At 36.6% G+C, this 18,880-nt stretch overlaps 2 protein-coding genes across 2 annotated transcripts; one reads left to right on the top strand and one right to left on the bottom strand.

The window, feature by feature from the left end:
* Window positions 1-6,000: 6,000 nt before the first annotated feature.
* LOC144441270 (uncharacterized) lies at window positions 6,001-7,406 on the bottom strand. The gene is made up of 3 exons (XM_078130830.1): window positions 7,391-7,406; window positions 6,871-7,079; window positions 6,001-6,354 (listed from the first exon to the last, which is right to left on the bottom strand). The coding sequence occupies exons 1-3, from the start codon at window positions 7,404-7,406 to the stop codon at window positions 6,001-6,003; spliced, it is 579 nt and encodes a 192-aa protein (XP_077986956.1).
* Window positions 7,407-7,565: 159 nt separating this feature from the next.
* Window positions 7,566-18,575, top strand: LOC144441269 (gem-associated protein 4-like). The gene is made up of 12 exons (XM_078130829.1): window positions 7,566-7,976; window positions 8,832-9,747; window positions 10,364-10,463; window positions 11,022-11,115; window positions 11,748-11,930; window positions 12,331-12,438; window positions 12,832-12,981; window positions 13,143-13,521; window positions 14,441-14,556; window positions 16,188-16,386; window positions 17,203-17,336; window positions 18,018-18,575. Exons 1-12 carry the CDS (start codon window positions 7,566-7,568, stop codon window positions 18,288-18,290), a joined length of 3,063 nt encoding a protein of 1,020 aa, XP_077986955.1. The 3' UTR covers window positions 18,291-18,575.
* Window positions 18,576-18,880: the final 305 nt, after the last annotated feature.

Below are 18,880 nucleotides of genomic sequence, written 5' to 3'. Positions count from 1 at the left end.
AGAAAACAATATGCGAGTAAGACAAAATAGCATGTATGTCTTAAAATGACCTGATTAGGGACGATGTATAACAGTAATTTTGTCAATTTGTATAATGTTGTATTTTATGTGCTAGACAGCGAACTAGTTTTTACAAAATATGTTGGATGCCCGTCCGAGTGACCCTGACCTCAAAGCAAACATTGACAGACTAACTCCATAGTGATGCAACAACAAATTCATCATTTGTCATGGCTAAATCTATTGTTTACTTCATCAAACTGACCACCATGTTTGTTTGTTTTTCTCTACGTAGATGAAATATTTCATATTTTTCCTGACATCATGCATGGTGTTGCTATGTATGTTACAAACAGTAAGTTTGCCTTTGGTTTGTTATCTTGAGTAATCATAAAGCTACCTATATAAAAAATGTAATGTTGGTCTGATTTTGGTATTTGAGCTAATTCATATCTCGCATATCGAAATATATGACAAAACCAAATACAACGAGGACACACTGAAATTAATGTGTGTTTGGGGTGGGGTGTGTCAGTGAGTGGTTGTGAGCGCATGAACATTTGCGTGAATTGTACTTTTTTTATGCGTGCAAGTACACATTCGTCTAGAAGTGACAATTCGGTCATTTCGTACATTCCTTGGCTATACAAAGAAAAATGTCAGGGAGTATTATCTAATTATTTTGCCGTTTTCTTTCTCCTTGACAAGTCATACGGACAAGGTCTAGGTATCTCTACAGATGGTTGTGGAACAACAAAGCAGTGTTTTCACAAACCGTATAACTGTACTGACAGAAACGACTGTGACGTTATTGTGTCGTGGCGGAACACACCAGACGGAGAGGCTACTGTGTTTGAAGTTCTAGGTTTCATGAACAACTACGGAGGGAGTAGAGAAGAACAATACATCACAGTGGGATTCTCTAATAGCAGAATAATGGTAACTATGACAACATAGTAATATAGTGTCAACTTAAATCGTCATTCGCTTTGTGGAAAAGTGTAGTGTTTCCTTAAAGAAAGTCCCCTGTAATTCAGAATTTCTCCCGTCCTCCAACTTCTCGTCTCCTAGGGAACCATCTTCTCCGTTCCACTTCATTTTCGACATCACGGAGTACATACGAGAATCTGATGCAGGATACGATATCATGCCAATAAATACTAAAGAAATAATTATATCTGACTTGCAAAAACATAAATATAATTTATTTTCATCATAAGAAGTAAAGATTTACTCAACAAATTAGGATAAATGATATCATGGAGGTGCTATGTTGTTTCATTTTGTTTTAATAGTGACTAATTCCCGACTTGGACCTGAATGATCCCGTACGAGAGTATGAGAGTGTGAGTGCTAGAGTACAACGTTAGAACTATCCATACTTATACCGTTCAACTCTAAGACTCGCAACACTAGTTTATCTGTTTTGTTTGTTGTTGCGAATTGTTGCTGTTCTTGTTGTTTTGTTATTACTGTCTTTTGTTGTTGTTTATTTTTGATTATAATTGCCCATGTGTGTTGTTGATTGTTATAGGTTGTTGTTGTTGTTGTTGTTGTTGTTGTTGTTGTCGTCGTCGTCGTCGTCGTTTTACATAAACTGAACCTAATGACACTGTTTTTACATTAGACAATATTCATGGTTTTATATCAGTAAATATACCATTGTATTAACTTATCAGGATGACACTGATGTATGGGCTTGTCTGCTGCTGGAAGACTCATCCATTGTTATCGACCATTCCTACAACGATAGACTTCGTAATTTACAGCGAGATGTGGTGAGTGTTGCCATACAACATTTAAAACAGGAGAGCTACCAGGATGTTTCTTTCATTTATTTTTGCTATCTCAATGGTGAAAGGTCAAGTCAGATGCGCCAAATGTGTTTGTGACCTTAGCTGGGTTAGAGAAAAATATAAATGTGACTGTGTCAAAGGGCGGTCACATACATTGTATACCATTAAAAATGTTGTATTGATCGATGGAAAATTTGGTATGTGTGATCTACACAGTGTAACTTCACAATATGTAGATAATGTAGATTAGAAATTGGTATTTATTTGCATATCAGAATATCACAAGATATAGACTCTATAATATTCAAGAATTTCACAAATTAGCCTGTAATTATGCCGACTGTTAAACTAGGCTACACTCTGCAAATGCCCAACCACATGTTTCATCACTAATTTCAACAGTACAAAGAAGATCACGTGATACTTTATCTACATTGTCTTTTCATTTCATTTTTCTCCTTAGATTGGAATACAAAATGAAACGTTTTCATATACAGACCAATTCTTAGAATGTAAGTTCCAGAGACAGAATAAACTAGATGACGGCGAAGTCTATGACGACGAGTTCTTTGATTTGAGCGACAAAGAATATTATTTGATAGTTGCACGTGGTGATAGGTTTGACAGAAATGATGAGGGTATGTACAATGAAAACAATCATAGTTTGTTATCAGTTTTCCTTTGCTATTATCCTCAGTGAGTCTGAGTACAATATTATAACATTGACATTGATGGCCAACCTGTGGCAGTTTTGTCAATGTAACCTTACTTATGGTAGAGAATACACCTCAGTAACCAAATTTCACTGAAAAACAAAGTTCTTCAGAGTTCTTCAAATCTCTTCAAACTTTACCAAATGAAAGCTTTTACACTTCTTATGTTTGTCAAGCAAGGCAATGAAGTATATCAATAGTAAGATTGTTGTCGAAGTAGTTAACGGTCTATCTCAGTACAGGCTCAGATCACCAAGACGGGTACATGATAACTGGCAACTATTGTAACACTTCTCACCAGGAAGCGCGTTACAATTAACATCTTTCATAAATGCCTATTTTTTCCATTTCAGTCAAACTGTCCAAGCACTTTACAACGCCTATCGTTTCACCCATGAAGATCAACTTTACAGACGCAGCTTTCACTCTAATGCCCACACCTTACTCTGTGCCTCCCCCTACCTTCCATTATACTCTACCACCGGGGGTTTCCCCAATATCCGGGTTCTTTCCGACTGGAGACCCTCGACCTCAATCAACAACTGACGATGATTCTGCCGGTGTCATTTTATGCACTGATGTATTATTGTACCTTTCTAGTAAGTACATTTACTTCTTACAAAACTTGATTTTTTAAAGTCTTTATTTCTTTCTGTGATTAGTAAAGTTCGTAAGTTCTACGACTACCATCAATGTTACACGATACCCAACACATACAAGAGCAATGTTATGCAGAAATGCACCGAGTTTAACATTGAAGTGTTTTAACTCCTTTTGAAAATGAGCTTGTTTTTGGAAATATTATTTTTTCATATGGGATTTTAGCAAAGAATGAATGTGTCATAGTCCTCACCGTTTTGATCAACTTCTATGAATACAGACCCCTTTTAAACATCGTCCTATGTGAGTATGTTCGCGCATTATTACATATTTATTCCTTTCGTGTTTATTTTGCATATTCCAGTAACTATCATCACGGTACTTCTGAGTGCATGGTAAAATGTTATATGCCAAAAGGGGATTACACTTCATCGGACTTGACGAGATTTTTAAACTCAACATGGTATTGGAAAGCAACGTGCCTTCACACTATTATAGTGACACAATCAGCGTACGAATCTACATCTTCATAGACCACTACTAGATCTAGTCCACTGTTTTTGTCTTTTTTTATTTGTATACTTTCACATAAGTTAATCTTTTATACCAGTTTATGTATTTTCATATTTCCATATGATGGCATTATCAGTCATTTAGTTTTCTGGACTGCACCAGCGTTATCCCTCACGTATAGGGTTTCACAGTGACTTCAAACGTCGATCGTCCTACGTCACAAAAGACACAGTACGTCATATTGACAACATATTACCTTGCTCCTTGGTTTTATTGAAGACAAAAACAGAGGAATTCTGTCGACTTGAGAAAACTTCAGAAAATAATAGTGGTCTATTATACATAAATACAACGACATTGACTCGATCGGGCGTTGGTTCTTATTAATATTTAACTTGTAGTAACTGAGCACAGGCGGAGGTAAGATTATTCAAAACTTCCCGCTCAATAAAAAACGTTGTTTTACAACCTAAAGAACCTAACAGATTTTAAACATCATATATATGTATTGCAGTTGATATTTTGCTGTAAGAGTAAAGTTATGAATACAATGACTGACTCCCTACAAGAGATAACCTACATGTAGACTTGAAGGACTATTGCTTCTACAATATTCCAAACTGACATATTGATTGTCAGTTTAAGGTTAACAAATAACGTAGTAGCTTTACTCCTTTGAGTCTACAGATAGGTTATAGATGAGAGTATGAAGTCTTCAAAACAACTCTATTCGGTAAATATTTTGCTTACTTATAAATTTAGTTACATTAATTCATATCAAACTGTGTGACTTTAATGACCTCTTGCTTTTAGATGTGATTCTGTTATTGTTACATATTATTTTGTCAAATACCAGCTGAGTTTGTGGTACTTCGTATTTACCATTCACGTTAAGCCAATAAAGTCCATCGAGAAGAAAAGTTCGTGGAGAAGGTGTTTATAATCTCCTGTTTGGGACAAAGTGGGTCACAATATTTTGTAACTAAGCAACATAATATTTACGAAACTAGGTATGACGTAGGGCTCTGGATGCTAACCACGAAGATTTGGTTAATTCACTAATCATACAAAAATCTACAACAAACTGAATACTATGAAAAAACAGAAGTTGTGTTTTTTTGGAATCACATATCTTAGTAGAGCTCTAATTTAGTTGCAAGAATTGTAGTTTGTCTTTTAGATACTGCAATACAGAAATATGTCCGATCGATTATTGCGTTACACTGTTGTCAAGTTGACTCGTTGTGGTTGTTGCTATGGATCTCAGGATACATCATGTATATACATATTTAGAGACATGGCTCAGTCACAATGGTTAAAATATCATACACAAACTAAATTTTTACAGTTGTTTATCGAATGTTTACAAAGTTGGATGCGTGATTTTTGTTGTGGGCGATAGACGGATCGGCAGTTACGTACAGAAATAGGACATTTAGACCAATCTATCATCACGTGTACTGTTTGTCTGTTTCATTGCAGATTATCAACTTATATCATTTTGGAAATTTCCAAATAAACGTTTTAAGTGCGACGCTAATAGACTATGGTTTACTTGATTCTATTTGAAGAGGCATTGATATTAGATATATAATCAATTAAGACAGGTCACGGATTGACCTAAATCTGTAAGCTAAGGATGGTATGATATCCACATCTGTTGTAACACATATGTGCACTTGTATTAATTTGAGCGGTAACGACTGCAGGCTGGTGTACCTTGGACTTTGACAGTCAAATGAATTAGTTTACAGTGACTCTGAATTGATGATGGTTTTTCGACCTTATTGGCATCTTTCAAGTTCCACTCCCCCATTGAATTCTTTTTCTGAATCATTGGACTGTCGGGATGTGTTATTATAAAAGATCCTGAAGAAAATATACAATCAATATGCACCATATATCCGAAAAGTTCATAGGCGCTGAACAACACAAAAAGCAATAAAATTGTGTACATTGAAAATAATACAAGCAAAAACCTTGACTGTAAGATACGTCGTGTCGGTGAGGGCGCCCCGTCACGGCGTGCCTTACAGACTGACAAAAACCATAAACAAGTCAGTAGTAAAAACTCACATACAAACAGTCCTCGTAATAAAAAGTAATAAAAGTAATAAAAAGAGTAATAAAAAAAGTCACTGGTAATGAAAGATTTAACTGGATTTAATTTCGACAAGTCAACTTGTTGGACTTGGAACGTAGATTAATCACGGCTAGGTTGATAAACAAATCAGACGCTGGGATGTGTAATATATATATTAATCGTTGACATACTACTCCAACGGGGGTTGATATCAACATGTTGAGGCGTGACATGAAGTTTGCTTTTAGAAATTTCTGCAAAATATTTGTAATGAATGGCTTACATGTTGAAAACATTAGTCATATTCCAAACTGTCCTTGCTAAAGACATCCAGTATGGCATCCCTTAGTTTCATCAGATCTTTCTCAGTACTGTAAATATTGGTAGAAATTCGACACCAGAGTCGACCTTGAACTTCAACAAGGGCACAAATGACGTGATGTTTGTCATAAACTTCTCTTGACAAAGTTAAAGCCCACTGGTCGAAGACTTCATATGTGTATATAGTGTATACCAATGGCAGTGCAACTAGTCCCATATTAGGAGCCCTCATATCAGCTGGTATTGATAGTATTTCCGTACCCCATGCTTCAGTCAACATAACCATACCCCACTCTAGTAGTGGACGTGTATATTTCTGTATCCTCTCCTGAAAAGAAAAAAAACAACACCACCTGACAAATTAGAACATACTGAAAAGTAACTTATTATTAGTCATCAGGATTCTCTTAAGGAGTAGGGGTATCAAGGTTCTATCATCCATAAGCAGTTGGTGATGTGCAGTCGTTTTACTTTTTTTTCTCAAAAAGAGTGATCCTTATGTATAGGTGCATTTGCGACAATGAAGATTGATCCACTCACTCACTCACTCGCTCACTCGCTCACTCACTCGCTCGCTCGCTCGCTCGCTCGGATGGTCAGTCAGTCAGTCAGTCAGTCAGTCAGTCAGTCGGTCGATCGGTCGAATCAACGGATCGATTGATCGTTCGATTTGACACCGCCTTTAATCGAATCGATTTCACTTTGGAGCTTATACCAAAACCTTACACCAAAACCTTAAGCTTATACCAAAACGATCAAAGACTAAACACAATATATTTACTGTTGGAAGTAGTGTCCGACATTCTATGTGTGACATTTTATTTTTAAATGTTTGTCATCTTACCATTCCTCCAATCTCATTGTAATATTTCAGCCCAGCTAATGCTGTTAGGTAAGCCGAGTCATCTCTAGTCCCTTGTAAGTAAAATCTCTTGCGTAAGTTTAGTTTGATGAAATGAGACGTGACCAGCGGTTTTATGTCCGAATGGTGTTTTGGATGAACCCATAGAAAGGCACATCCCCTTGATGTATATAACCACTTGTGTAGACTTCCTGGAAATCGAGAGAGAAAGAACATTAATCCGTTAGTTTCTTGGAAATACTGAAATAGTTCATGGAAATACTTGTAACATTCCATTTAGTGTACGTGAAGTAGAATCACCAATTCAGTTAGTTTCCTCGTAACATTTGCTTTAGTTTTTTTTGCAAATCGAGGGAGTATTTCCTACAGATCCATTTGTTTTTAAGCACTTGTCCAAGCTCCAGTGAAATTAACTTATGTTCGTTGGATGATTTATTCATTACTTTATTCGTTAGTTCACTCGCTCACTCACTCGCTCACTCGACCACCGGCACCCACCCACCCACGGCCGCGGCCATCCTGCCTTGAATAGAATCTATCTTCCCATAATTCAATGCGTTGCAAGATGGCGGCCTCCATGTGAGGACATGACCGCGATCGTTTTCAAGTTCTGCCTCCAAACACCGTTGTACTTTTTTCTTTCAAGAGTATTTTACCGACTGAACTATTTATTTAACATGGAATTCAGTGAAGAAATAGCTGTTTTGCAGGGCAGCTTTTTATTGGCTCAAAAACAAGTCTGTCCTCAAAAGATCAATGAACTTAGCAAAAACCAGTGTCAACATTGCATAGAAACTGTGTCAGAAGCTGTCAATGACATTGTCAATGGTTTATCTAGTGATCACAATGACATTACCAAAAACTTCTGGCTCTTTAAGATTCATGCAGTCATTTTTGTGAAATGGCTAGAAACACAAATCGACAAGAAGAAGTCGCCGCTCACAGACTGTTCCGACGATGTTGAAAGCGGGGGACAGTGGGAAGGCATTGACTATTTTGCCGCAGTAAGCTGTGCTATACCGTCCGTTGGCACACCGTTCTTTATAGAATTAGTGAAAAATGTGTCAATGACTTCGCATTGTGTTCAGGTGGGTAAAATTAGAATGAAGCAAAGTAATTAATTACTACACATGGACATCAATGAAAGGCTATAACATCATTTTTGCCACTATTCGCCCAGCGGCTAGATTGATCAGGTGCGTTGACTGACAAAGATCACAATTATCAAAATGACAACACATTGATCAACTTGAAGGTGACAGGAAGTGCCAAGTTGAGCTGCATGTATTACATTGAGTGTCAAGGGAGATTGCCGAAAAAAAAAACATTTTATGGTGTATGGTTTTCACAAACATTATATTTTACAGTTCAATCAAATCATTACATACATTGTAGATCATATTGAGGTCACCACATTTCTCATACAAGACACTATAGATGGGTCCATGAATACACTTAGAAAAATGTCTAGCATGATTTGAACTTGGGAAATACAGACAGTGTCATAGCTCCAAGAGCAACACCCATTTCACGCCCTCAATCATGCCATGGTGATTTCCATTCAGGGTATCGCAATTAATCATTTAAGTTGGTGTCAAAGACAATATTTGATTGGTCATGGAACATATACTTTTCAAGCAGCGGTTTCATTGGCTGTTTCATTGCAGGTCAGCGGTGTCAAATATTCTAGCCACTGGGCAAATAGCCTAAACAAATACATAATTGATGGAAATATTTAAATTCTGAACACTAGGATGAGCAGGTTGTATGATGAGTCAGTGTTTTGAAGAGTTTGTGTCTTGACTTGTGAGACGAATTCACTATGGGACGAAGTGACCGATAATTTTTCATTTTATGTTGTAACAAAACTTTAAAAATGCAGGTACCATATTATGAATTTTAGAAGAGTTTTTGTTCTTATTAATATTCATACTTTTTTTCAGTGTCTTTTGCAACTTCCACAAAGTACAGCAAGTCTCTGTTTGGAAGAAATCATGAACCACATAGCCACAGACACTCAGAACTCTGATTTAAAATTTTGGTGTGAATTACTGGATTCAACCATCGTACATGTTACAGAATCAAGCCTCAGTACACAGCAACATGGCTGCCAACTGTTGTCTCAAATTATTGAGTTATTTGGAAGATTAAAGGAGAAATTTGAAGGTATTGACCTCAAAGGAATTGTGAAGCTTCTGTCTGGCTTTGTCCAGTGGATAGTTAGAAATGGTGTCAAAGACGGTGAAGCCGATGCAGGTACTGGAGTATCTGTACAACTGTCTGATACAGAGGTGATTCAGCTGTGTGAAAACGTTAGAGAATCGATACCCAGAAATCTAAGTATGGATACTTCCCTACAAGTTACAAACTTAACTAAACACCTACCTACCATTCCGCATCAACATGCTGCACATTTGAGAAATGCGAATCCAAAAGTTATGAACAGTGAACAGGGAATGCTGGCATTGAGATCTGTCATTACTGTCTTAGTGAACATTCTATCAAATGAATGGTTAGAATGGAGTATTGGTGTACCAAAGAATGGCCATGTGGAAGCAAGCACCCAAGACAAAGACTTGACAGAATCTCTTTTGAAATTATGTGATGCCCTTACGAAACTTCAATCTACTAAGGAGTTTACGGAATACATCGATTCGGATTGTATGCCAGAGTTTACGGCTGAAATACAAACCTTACTAGAAAGAGTCAAGAGTGCAACTGCATCATTTGTATCTGTTGATGAAGAGGGAGGTACTAAGAAAGAAACACCAGTCATTGAGAAGAGAGAGGAGGAAGGTTGGAAAGAAAAATTCAAAGATGTAGTCTGGAATGTGAGTGAAAGACTTACTGGATATGATGGTGAGTCAGTATTTGAGATGAAGCTTTTAGAGTTCCAGATTAGATAAATTTTAAGTAGTGCTATAGTCATTGTATAGTGTCTGTCTTTAGGTAGGTAGGTAGGTAGGTAGGTAGGTAGGCTGGTAGGTAGTTAGGTAGGTAGGCTGGTAGGTAGGTAGGTAGGTAGGTAGGTCAATGTAAATATATGTATGATTGTAGGCCACTCGGTCTATGTATGTAGTAGGTAGGGCTATGCATGTAGATACATATATGTGTATCATGTGTGTATGTATGTGTGTGTGTGTATGTATGTATGTATGTATGTATGTATGTAAACAGTATGTATGTATGTATGTATGCATGTATGTATGTATGTATGTATGTATGTATGTATGTACATGTACATATATGAACAACTTGCCTTGGTATTTGAAAAAGTACTTATACATGTATACTAGGTTGTACCATTATAGGTCTGTGCCAGGTATAATAATGGACAGCATTTTCAGCACTAGTAGGAAATAACTATATGGACATGTACTGTAAATTATTATTACTAGGTTTACACTGTGTAGAACATAAACATTTGTCAATTGACTACAATCCATTATCATCTTCCTTCTGTCTTTACTTTCAGAGTCCATGGAATGGCTTCTAACAAACCATCAACAGTTATGTCAAGATGTGAGATGGATTGATTGCATTAAAACAAACCTGCCTTGGATGTCATCAACAAGGCAAGTACCAATACCAATACATCTCCCATGTTGTATAGTTTAAACAGAAAATACAGGACCTATTTCTGGTCACTGTATATTATGTGTTTGCGTCATCAGTTCATACAGTGCCTGAAATATACCATAAGTGGTAATTTAGTAAAAAAAAAACCACTTCAATCTTTGACTTCCCTTGGTAGTTCTGCACCATGAGTGGGTTTTTTAAAGATATATTCATTTATGAACACATCTTGATATCTGTTATTGATATTTGCTACCCGAATGAAAACTTTACTGACTTCTAAGGGTCAACTAATGATGTTATACTTAATTCTAGGGGTTAGCTCATGAACCATGAGTCATGGTACTTTCAAGAGTTCTAGGGGACATGGTTTGGTAGTGGGGGGGGGGGGGGGGGGGGTCTTGTAAAATTTGTATATAGTTCCTTACCATGTACATGCACCATAATTTGGGTTGGGAATCCCCAATAAAATACCAAGGGAACAGCTGATATACAGCATACATACTGTCTGTCTCTGAGTTGGTCATACAAGAACTTCATGTCATTTATATTTTCAGATTTTGTATTCAGTTAGTTGATATTCTCTATCATGAAATCAAAGGTTGTACAACAGAGGTGAAACAGAAGGATTTTGTCTTTCAACTCAAAAAGGTAGGTCAAGTAATGTGCACATTAGTCTACATGATATCTCCTTATGGCATGCTACCTGTACTTGTCTTCACCAGAATTATCAACTTCCATGGAACCAAGAATCAAAGATAAGGTTTGCAGTTTTTCAACAATTCATTTGAAAATTTATAAGTGTGTAAGTAATTGTAGGCCCTGCTTTCAAATGAAAATACAACTATTTTGTTGTGTTTGCACCCAGATGAAAAAACACACCTGAAAATGCAACAATTTGAAAATGCTGCCAAAAGTGGATTACATGTACATGTATTTTGAAAACAATCTGTTTTCATTCAAAACAGTCTGTGTAAACAGGCAAAAACAGAAAGATTCAAAAAACGGTTCAAAAACACTGTCATGTAAACACAGCCTTAGTATTTAAATTTATAGGAACAACTTTTCTAAACACTAATGTCAAGTAAAATATCCATACTTTAGCCCCCCAAAAATTGACCTTTGACATTGAAAGGGATCATGGGAGAAAACAATATGGCTGCTCATCAAGAATGTGACTATTTATACAAAGGTGTTCAAATACTGTTTTTAATGATATATTGACATAACCCATCAGAAGATAAGTGTAACAATGAGATACTTTGCTTCCTATTTCTCTTTAGTGTCTTCTACAATGCATGAAGTCACTACCAGTTATCTCTCAAAACCTAGTACGTGATCACATGGTTGGTAACTATGGTTTGCCCACAATATTTGAAGAACCAGTGTTAGATAGCTTCAGACACGATTTGACGACTGTCTTTAATAAAGTTGTGAATACAGATGAGAAATCTGATTTCACAGAGGTGAGTAAATGGCATGATTTATTTGGAAGAACATAGTATACAGTACAATTAAAGACCCAGCTTGGATTAGGATTAAAACTTAGGTTTGAAAGACATTTCTACGACAGAGCTTTAGAAAAGTTGGTTTACAACAAAAAGAATGAGTAGAACACCAAACTAAGTATTTTGGAATGTTAATGATTTTGAACGAAGTGTAGTTATCATCTCTCTTTAATGAGGACCCATCTTATCTTCTAAAAAGTTTGAATTGTTATCGATCTTTTTCGCATATTATGATCAAATTTTATGGAAAATCTGTAGATAACATGACACAAGTGACATTCTATAATGGAAAATAAAATATTGATGAAAAGTACCTTGTACTCATTCAGGGGTTTGATTCCGTTTTCAATCTTTACAGATTCTATCTGCTGTTTCCTGTCTAGCATTTCAGTCACCTTACCAAACTCTGCTTAAAGCTGTTACTGTGGCAACAAGGAGCTCTGCACAAATTCATCTAATTATTGAGGTAAGAGGAGAAATAATGATTTTTTTGCAAACATGGTCTCAATGAAGCAGTTGAGCAGAGTTGACTAACTTTAGCTGTCATCTTAGATTTTCCCATAGTTCCATTGTATGTCAAAGTTCACATGTTTATCTAGTTATTGAGGTAAGAGGGAAAATATTGATTTAACAAACAATTCTCTATGGAAAAGTTTAGTAGCTGTATCTACCACCTTTTATCTTCCCATAGTTCCACAGTATGTCAAAGTTCACAGATTAAACTCGTTATTTAGTTTAGATGAGAAATATTGAATTTTCCACAAGTAGTCTGAAAGAAAATTTTGATTCTTAAATTTCAACACTGAAAAGTTAAAACTGACTCTATACATTTATATATGAATATTTATGTTTATTTCAGATCCTTCAAAGTATTTGTTCACTTTGTAACTATAAGACCAGCAGTGAGGAGACTATTTTATGTCAAATCTTACATCAGGTTGTATCTACTTTGGTAGAATCAAGCACTGAACAGAGTAATTGCCTTGAATTTGTCAGGAAATTGTTGAAGGTAAGTTTAATTAGAACCCCTTCTTTCTCCCCCCCCCCCCCATCTCTGAAATCAAGCACAGAAGATCGTAATTGCATAGAACATGTCACACAATTGTTAAAGGTATAGAACCTCCTCTCAACTTCATGTTTAAACCTTTCAATCAATATTTCTATTTTCAGCCATACCGTTCACCATTGGACCCAGCAAACCCATTTACATACCAACCTATACTTGATATCCAAGAATTGATGACAATATGTGTTCTACCATACATCAGTTTGAACAGCAACAATTCCAACTCCACAGTACCACTTCTGACTGCCTTACAACTTTTCAAGGTTGCCATGGAAACTGATTCTACAATTGATGACTCCTATTGGTTGCTGTCCATGAGACCTTTTCCCATCATGCTCTGCTTATGCAGTCTGTTGGAAGAGTGTATCATTTTATGGGATGATAAAAATTGTTACCATGGTAACCAAAAGTTGGAGATGAAAGAGTTAACATTAGATCTTTTGCAGCAGAGTATGGATGTAGTGAAGAAAGCCATTGATAATGGTGAGAAACATGTGTAATTCTCAGTTTGTTCATCATTCTTAGCTTGTAAGTTGTAGACATCGTGAGATAGTTACTCAGCATTGATGACACTCTACTACTAGTATATACAAAAATCAAGAGTGTTTTTTCCTAAGGGCTGGGAAACCCTGTAATTGACAGAGGGAATCTTGTATAACTAGCACAGTTTCATATACATTGTACCAAAATATTAGTGGAGAACCCTGGTAAATTGACTGGGGAACTCTTATATATTCTATCGATATATCATATAATAAAAATACTGATGGGGCGATTGTCATACTCTCACCTTAGGTATAGATCCTACACAAAAGGATGTAGGGTCTGTGTCTTAGGTGAATGTCAATCCACTTCCACATGGCACTGCATAGAATTTGCATATACAAGTGAATAAATGCTGCTACGGCTATATTAAAAGAGGTGTAGAAAAAACATTGGTGAAACATTCCACTAAGATATAAAGGTCACTTTTAATGTTTCAAACAATAACTATTTATCACAAGCAGATGGATTTGGAGCTAGTGTATCCTAACGTAATAAGACTGTGTAAGAGAATATACTGTGATGATATGAGATCATAGGACAATATAAAAATAGAACTCAATGATGAAAGTACAAACATGCTCTGTATCAATCACTCTTGTTTAGCATGTCTCAAAATAGGCAGTGGAAATATTTATCTAAATTTGTGACAGCAGCTTTAGATACTGATTTGAAATAATATTTCCACAAGTCTGAGTGTGCAAGGTGTTAATACAACATTATGGATGTTAATACGACATTCGTGTCATACTATCAACTATCAATCACGTCGTCAGATAGGGCTGAAAAACACGACGTGTCTTATAGTCTATTTGTGCACTGGATGTTAATACTACTTTCATATTTTCATTTGTTAAAGGTTTTGTTGATAATACTGGTGTGTACTGGCTACTCAGTAGAATTCAAACTATGCATTGGACCATTCCACTTCACTTTGTCTCCTTCCTTCAACACACTGGTATTGGATTCAAACAAGTAAGAACATAAATAACTACAAATATCAGCTTGTGGCTTTAATAGGAACCCCTGTAATGGAGACAGGAAAGCTGTTAAAACTTGCATAGATCTCAATATTTTGTATCATAACAAAAGGTTGGGAACATTCTTTAAATACATGGAAACTTGGTTATATTTTATCCAATCACTCATAAAGAGCCATGATTCAATCTCAGGTTCTCACATTAGTGTTATCTTATCAGTTAAAGGCCAGGGTTTCAATCTCAGGTTCTCACATTAGTGTTATCTTATCAGTAGAGCCATTGGATTATTTGGGACCATTCTTTTGTTCTAGATAAATTTTTTCTATAGCTCTGACAAACACCTGTTTTTCACACCTTAATATTAATCATTGTCCAAAGTGGACCTTTAACAAAAACAAATCTCCAGTCAGGTGTTTTATACAACAAGTTTGAATGCATGTGATCTTCATGAATTCCGACATTTCTAGGAATTTTCCCAAACATATATGAGAACTCAGGCAATTGTAAACTCTGACCAAATTTCCCACTTACTAGGTTCTAGAACCATAACAAAAAGTTTGCAATTATTTTTTTAAACTGAGAATTTTATCCCAAATGGTACTAAAATAAAAACAATTTTCCCTTTTTCAGAGTGTTCCTAGTCAATTGTTTTCTATCTGTGATTTGCCACAAACTGAGTGGCAGCCACTGGACAACTACAAACAGCAGTATACATCAGGTAATTGAAATTGTAACTATCTTTTGCATTTCATATTAGACTAGGGTTCCAAAACCATACCACAACCAATATAACAAACAAATTCAGGGCCATGTCAGAATATACCAGATGTTAGACTTTGTTATGAGAAAGCATCTCCTTATTTCATAAAATATGGCATGATAGCATTTAGGTTTGGAGGTCTGTGTGGAGCCTCCCTGTATGATTACCCATGGAGTCCCCCACCCACACCTGGAGCCTCCCTGTATTATTACCCATGGAGTCCCCCACCCCCACCTGGAGCCTCCCTGTATGATTACCCATGGAGTCCCCACCCCCACCCCCTTTGCTTGATACACTGACAGCAAATGTTTTCTTTTCAGATAAAAACCAACTATCTAGTGCAGTTGTAACTTTACTACAGTGCTGTAGAATATCTACAGAGATGTCATCCACAATACTCAAGGCAAGTCAACATTTTCCCTGCTTGTACATGTATGTTGAATGAACCATTTGCTAATACTACCTGATACAACTCTAGGGGTGATCACACAATGTCATACAAGCTCAGTAAACAAACTTCGTTCATTTAGGACAAAGTCCCCTCTCCCTGGGATGGATTGTTGAGGTAATCAATATAGATACATTGATGAATGAAGGGCTGGAAGGATAGAATGTTGGAAGAATGGATTAATAGGCTCACAGGCATGCATGCAGACATATCATATCTATTACCCCCCCCCCCCCCACTACTAACCAGTAAGAGATAGCTGGAAAACATGGCTAAATAAACATGCAAAATTGATATGTTAACTACATGCTCATATCAATCTGATTTCTTTAGACATTACCTACCCAGTATATTCAGTAGCTCCATATTTGTCTTAATTCCACTAGCAAATCTGAGACCTATTTTCTATCATTTACAGTATCTGATGAAGGAAACTTTGATGATACATAACCTGTTCAAAATAACATTGATTGCAATGGTTCAAGTCCTCCCACAATGCACTTGGATGGAGTGGCGCAGAGTCATTCATGTAATGCAGCAACTGATGCATGATGGGATACTTGAGGTTCCATATGGTACAAAGTTCATCAAACAGCTTCCATTTTTTTCCTTTCAAGGTGAGATTTATGTTAGTTAAAGCTTGCTTGCAATGTCTGTCATAATAATCCAAACTTCTCTGTTTTGATTATTAGTGTGGGAGTAGACTGACAGATTATTTGTTTTGGTTGTCTTGTAACTGGTTACATGCAATTGTGTGTGTGTGTGTGTGTGTGTGTGTGTGTGTGTGTGTGTGTGTGTGTGTGTGTGTGTGTGTGTGTGTCTGTGTCTGTCTGTGTGTCTGTGGCTGTGTCTTTGTGTGTGTGTGTGTGTGTATGGTGTGTGTGTGTGTGTGTGTGTCTATGTGTGTCTGTCTGTGTGTCTGTGTCTGTGTGTGCACGTGTGTGCGCATGTGTGTATGTAGCAAATGATTGAATAGAGAATCCACCAAGAGCAAAGCTACATGGTAATGAATGGAAGGATTGGGGACCAAATATCTAATTATTGTCAACTGATGCAAATTTGATAATATGATTTACACAGGTTATAACACACAAGTTGTTCAAAGTTTTCTTTTAGCACTGAGCTTTCAATCTGTCTAGTGGTCAGCTATAAATATGGAATTTGTCTTTCTGATGAGGATCGTCTATCAAAACAGATGGAAAGCTCAATGCTAAAAACTTTATACTGTTTGTGTTCTATAACCTGTGTAAATCGTTTGATCTACCAACCATTAGCTTTTTATATTTTTGATCATTAATGATTTGTTATCAATGGACCATGGACCTCTGATTGTGTATTTTACCATTGCAGATGGGTAGCCTCTTCTATACTGCATCTGTTACTCTATATTACCATATGTCATACTAATTACTCAGTTTTGTTATCTTTGTCAGATTGTGTGATTCCACTATCAACGTGTCAATTACTTACTTCACTGTTACACAGCCTGTCTGATTCATCCTGTGTGCAATGGACATCATTATCGCTATGGCGACATGTAACAAAATTGTATGCAGCTACCATCAAGGTATGAACATCAAGTTGATCTGTTCACTCTTCCTTGGTGACAGACTGTTGACAAATTAACTGCAGTCATTCAAAATTAACCATATATCAGTCAAAGCAAACCATAAACATTAGACTTGTATGTAAACAGTGACTGCACGTAGCAAACAAAAGCACTATTACGAAATGTATCACCACTGGTGGCGTGCTTTCTCTGGGGAGGATGTAGCCACTTTAGTTTTGTGGTTGTGGTCTGTCGTGGTTGCAACAGCATGTGAAAAACTTCTAAACTGAGGTTCTTTCATTGCTGAAATACTTATTTTATAGCATTTGGAGATATAGTCATTGCATTGCATTGCAATAGGTTGATGAACAACTCAATCTTTGGAAATTACAATGGCTAGGTCGGTTGTTGGCTAAACAGTGTCATGGCTACAACCGACCAAAACCCCAAAACAGAAGAGGCTGCGACCGTGTAGTAGGTACATCAGCACACACAGTGTGAGTGTGTGCTTTTGATACTAAAAAGTTATCCAACGTCAATTTAATGAAAAAGTCTTCTGTTCAGATAAATATGATTTTACAGTGTCTGGTGTTGAAAGACCCACATATAATAAAATTCAATATAATTACAGCTACAAAGTCCTTCCATGGCTTAACTAGAATGTGAATGACTTTTATGATATGCTTACATATTTCACAGGATTTGACACAAGATATTACACCAGGGACATCGTCTACAGAGTTTATCATAAATCAGTTCTTCTGCCACAGTTGTCAAGTGCTGTCTACTGTCCCAGAAGACGTCACAGACCAAGTCTTTGTCCTCGCATTGGAGCTATTGAATATGATTCAAGCCAATCAAAAGACAGGATGGGGTCAAACAACCAATCAGAACACAGTTTTGGTGTCAGCAATAAACCTGGTTCCCGAGTGTGAGCATAGGAAAAGACTGTTCCAGAAACTAAAAAATTGAACATAGTAGTGATCATGAGATTGAAATGGTCTTGACATTGTGAAAATTTTCATCTCAGAAGTAGCTGTATAAGTCATGGAGGACTTACTAATACTAGTAAAGTTAGATCTCAAACATACTATACAGAAATATTGATGTAAAAGGAACTGACCTTGATATCACAAAGCATGATGGTCAAAGGGTTAGTGTGGCCTGCTTGGAATCTGAAGGTTGCAGGTTTGAACCTCACCGCTGTCATTTTTGCTTAAGTCCTTGGGCAAGATTTGAACCACAATTATGCCCTAGTCAACCCAGCTTTATAATTGGGGACCTGGTAGGATAGCGGTTGCAATGTGAATACTTTTATCCTAATTCTATGTGTTAATAAAGGCAGCAATGGATTGTATGCTCTCCTGGGAGTTGAGAAAGTATAAAGAAAGGGCTGTTTTACAACTAAAGGTTCATGTCAGGGGTAATAAATCTAAAGTGCTATATAAAATGTGTTATAACATTATTATGTTATTACATAGACCCTCCACCCATTGACATCAACCCTCACCTTAGGGAGAATGTCAGAACGCAGGGTGAAGGGTCTATGGTTATTGGAATAA

Source organism: Glandiceps talaboti, chromosome 10 (assembly GCF_964340395.1).
Source record: "Glandiceps talaboti chromosome 10, keGlaTala1.1, whole genome shotgun sequence".
Lineage (NCBI taxonomy): Eukaryota > Metazoa > Hemichordata > Enteropneusta > Spengelidae > Glandiceps > Glandiceps talaboti.
This window is presented reverse-complemented; position numbering and strand designations above follow the sequence as displayed.

Bases quoted from the DNA above. Each gene is read 5' to 3' on its own strand.
- LOC144441269 (XM_078130829.1), top strand. From the start codon at position 7,566: ATGGAATTCAGTGAAGAAATAGCTGTTTTGCAGGGCAGCTTTTTATTG. The intron at 11,931-12,330 runs GTGAGTAAATGG...CAATCTTTACAG, and splicing joins AGAAATCTGATTTCACAGAG to ATTCTATCTGCTGTTTCCTG. The intron at 14,557-16,187 runs GTAAGAACATAA...TATCATTTACAG, and splicing joins CTGGTATTGGATTCAAACAA to TATCTGATGAAGGAAACTTT.
- LOC144441270 (XM_078130830.1), bottom strand. The intron at 6,355-6,870 runs GTAAGATGACAA...TTTTCTTTTCAG, and splicing joins ACAATGAGATTGGAGGAATG to GAGAGGATACAGAAATATAC.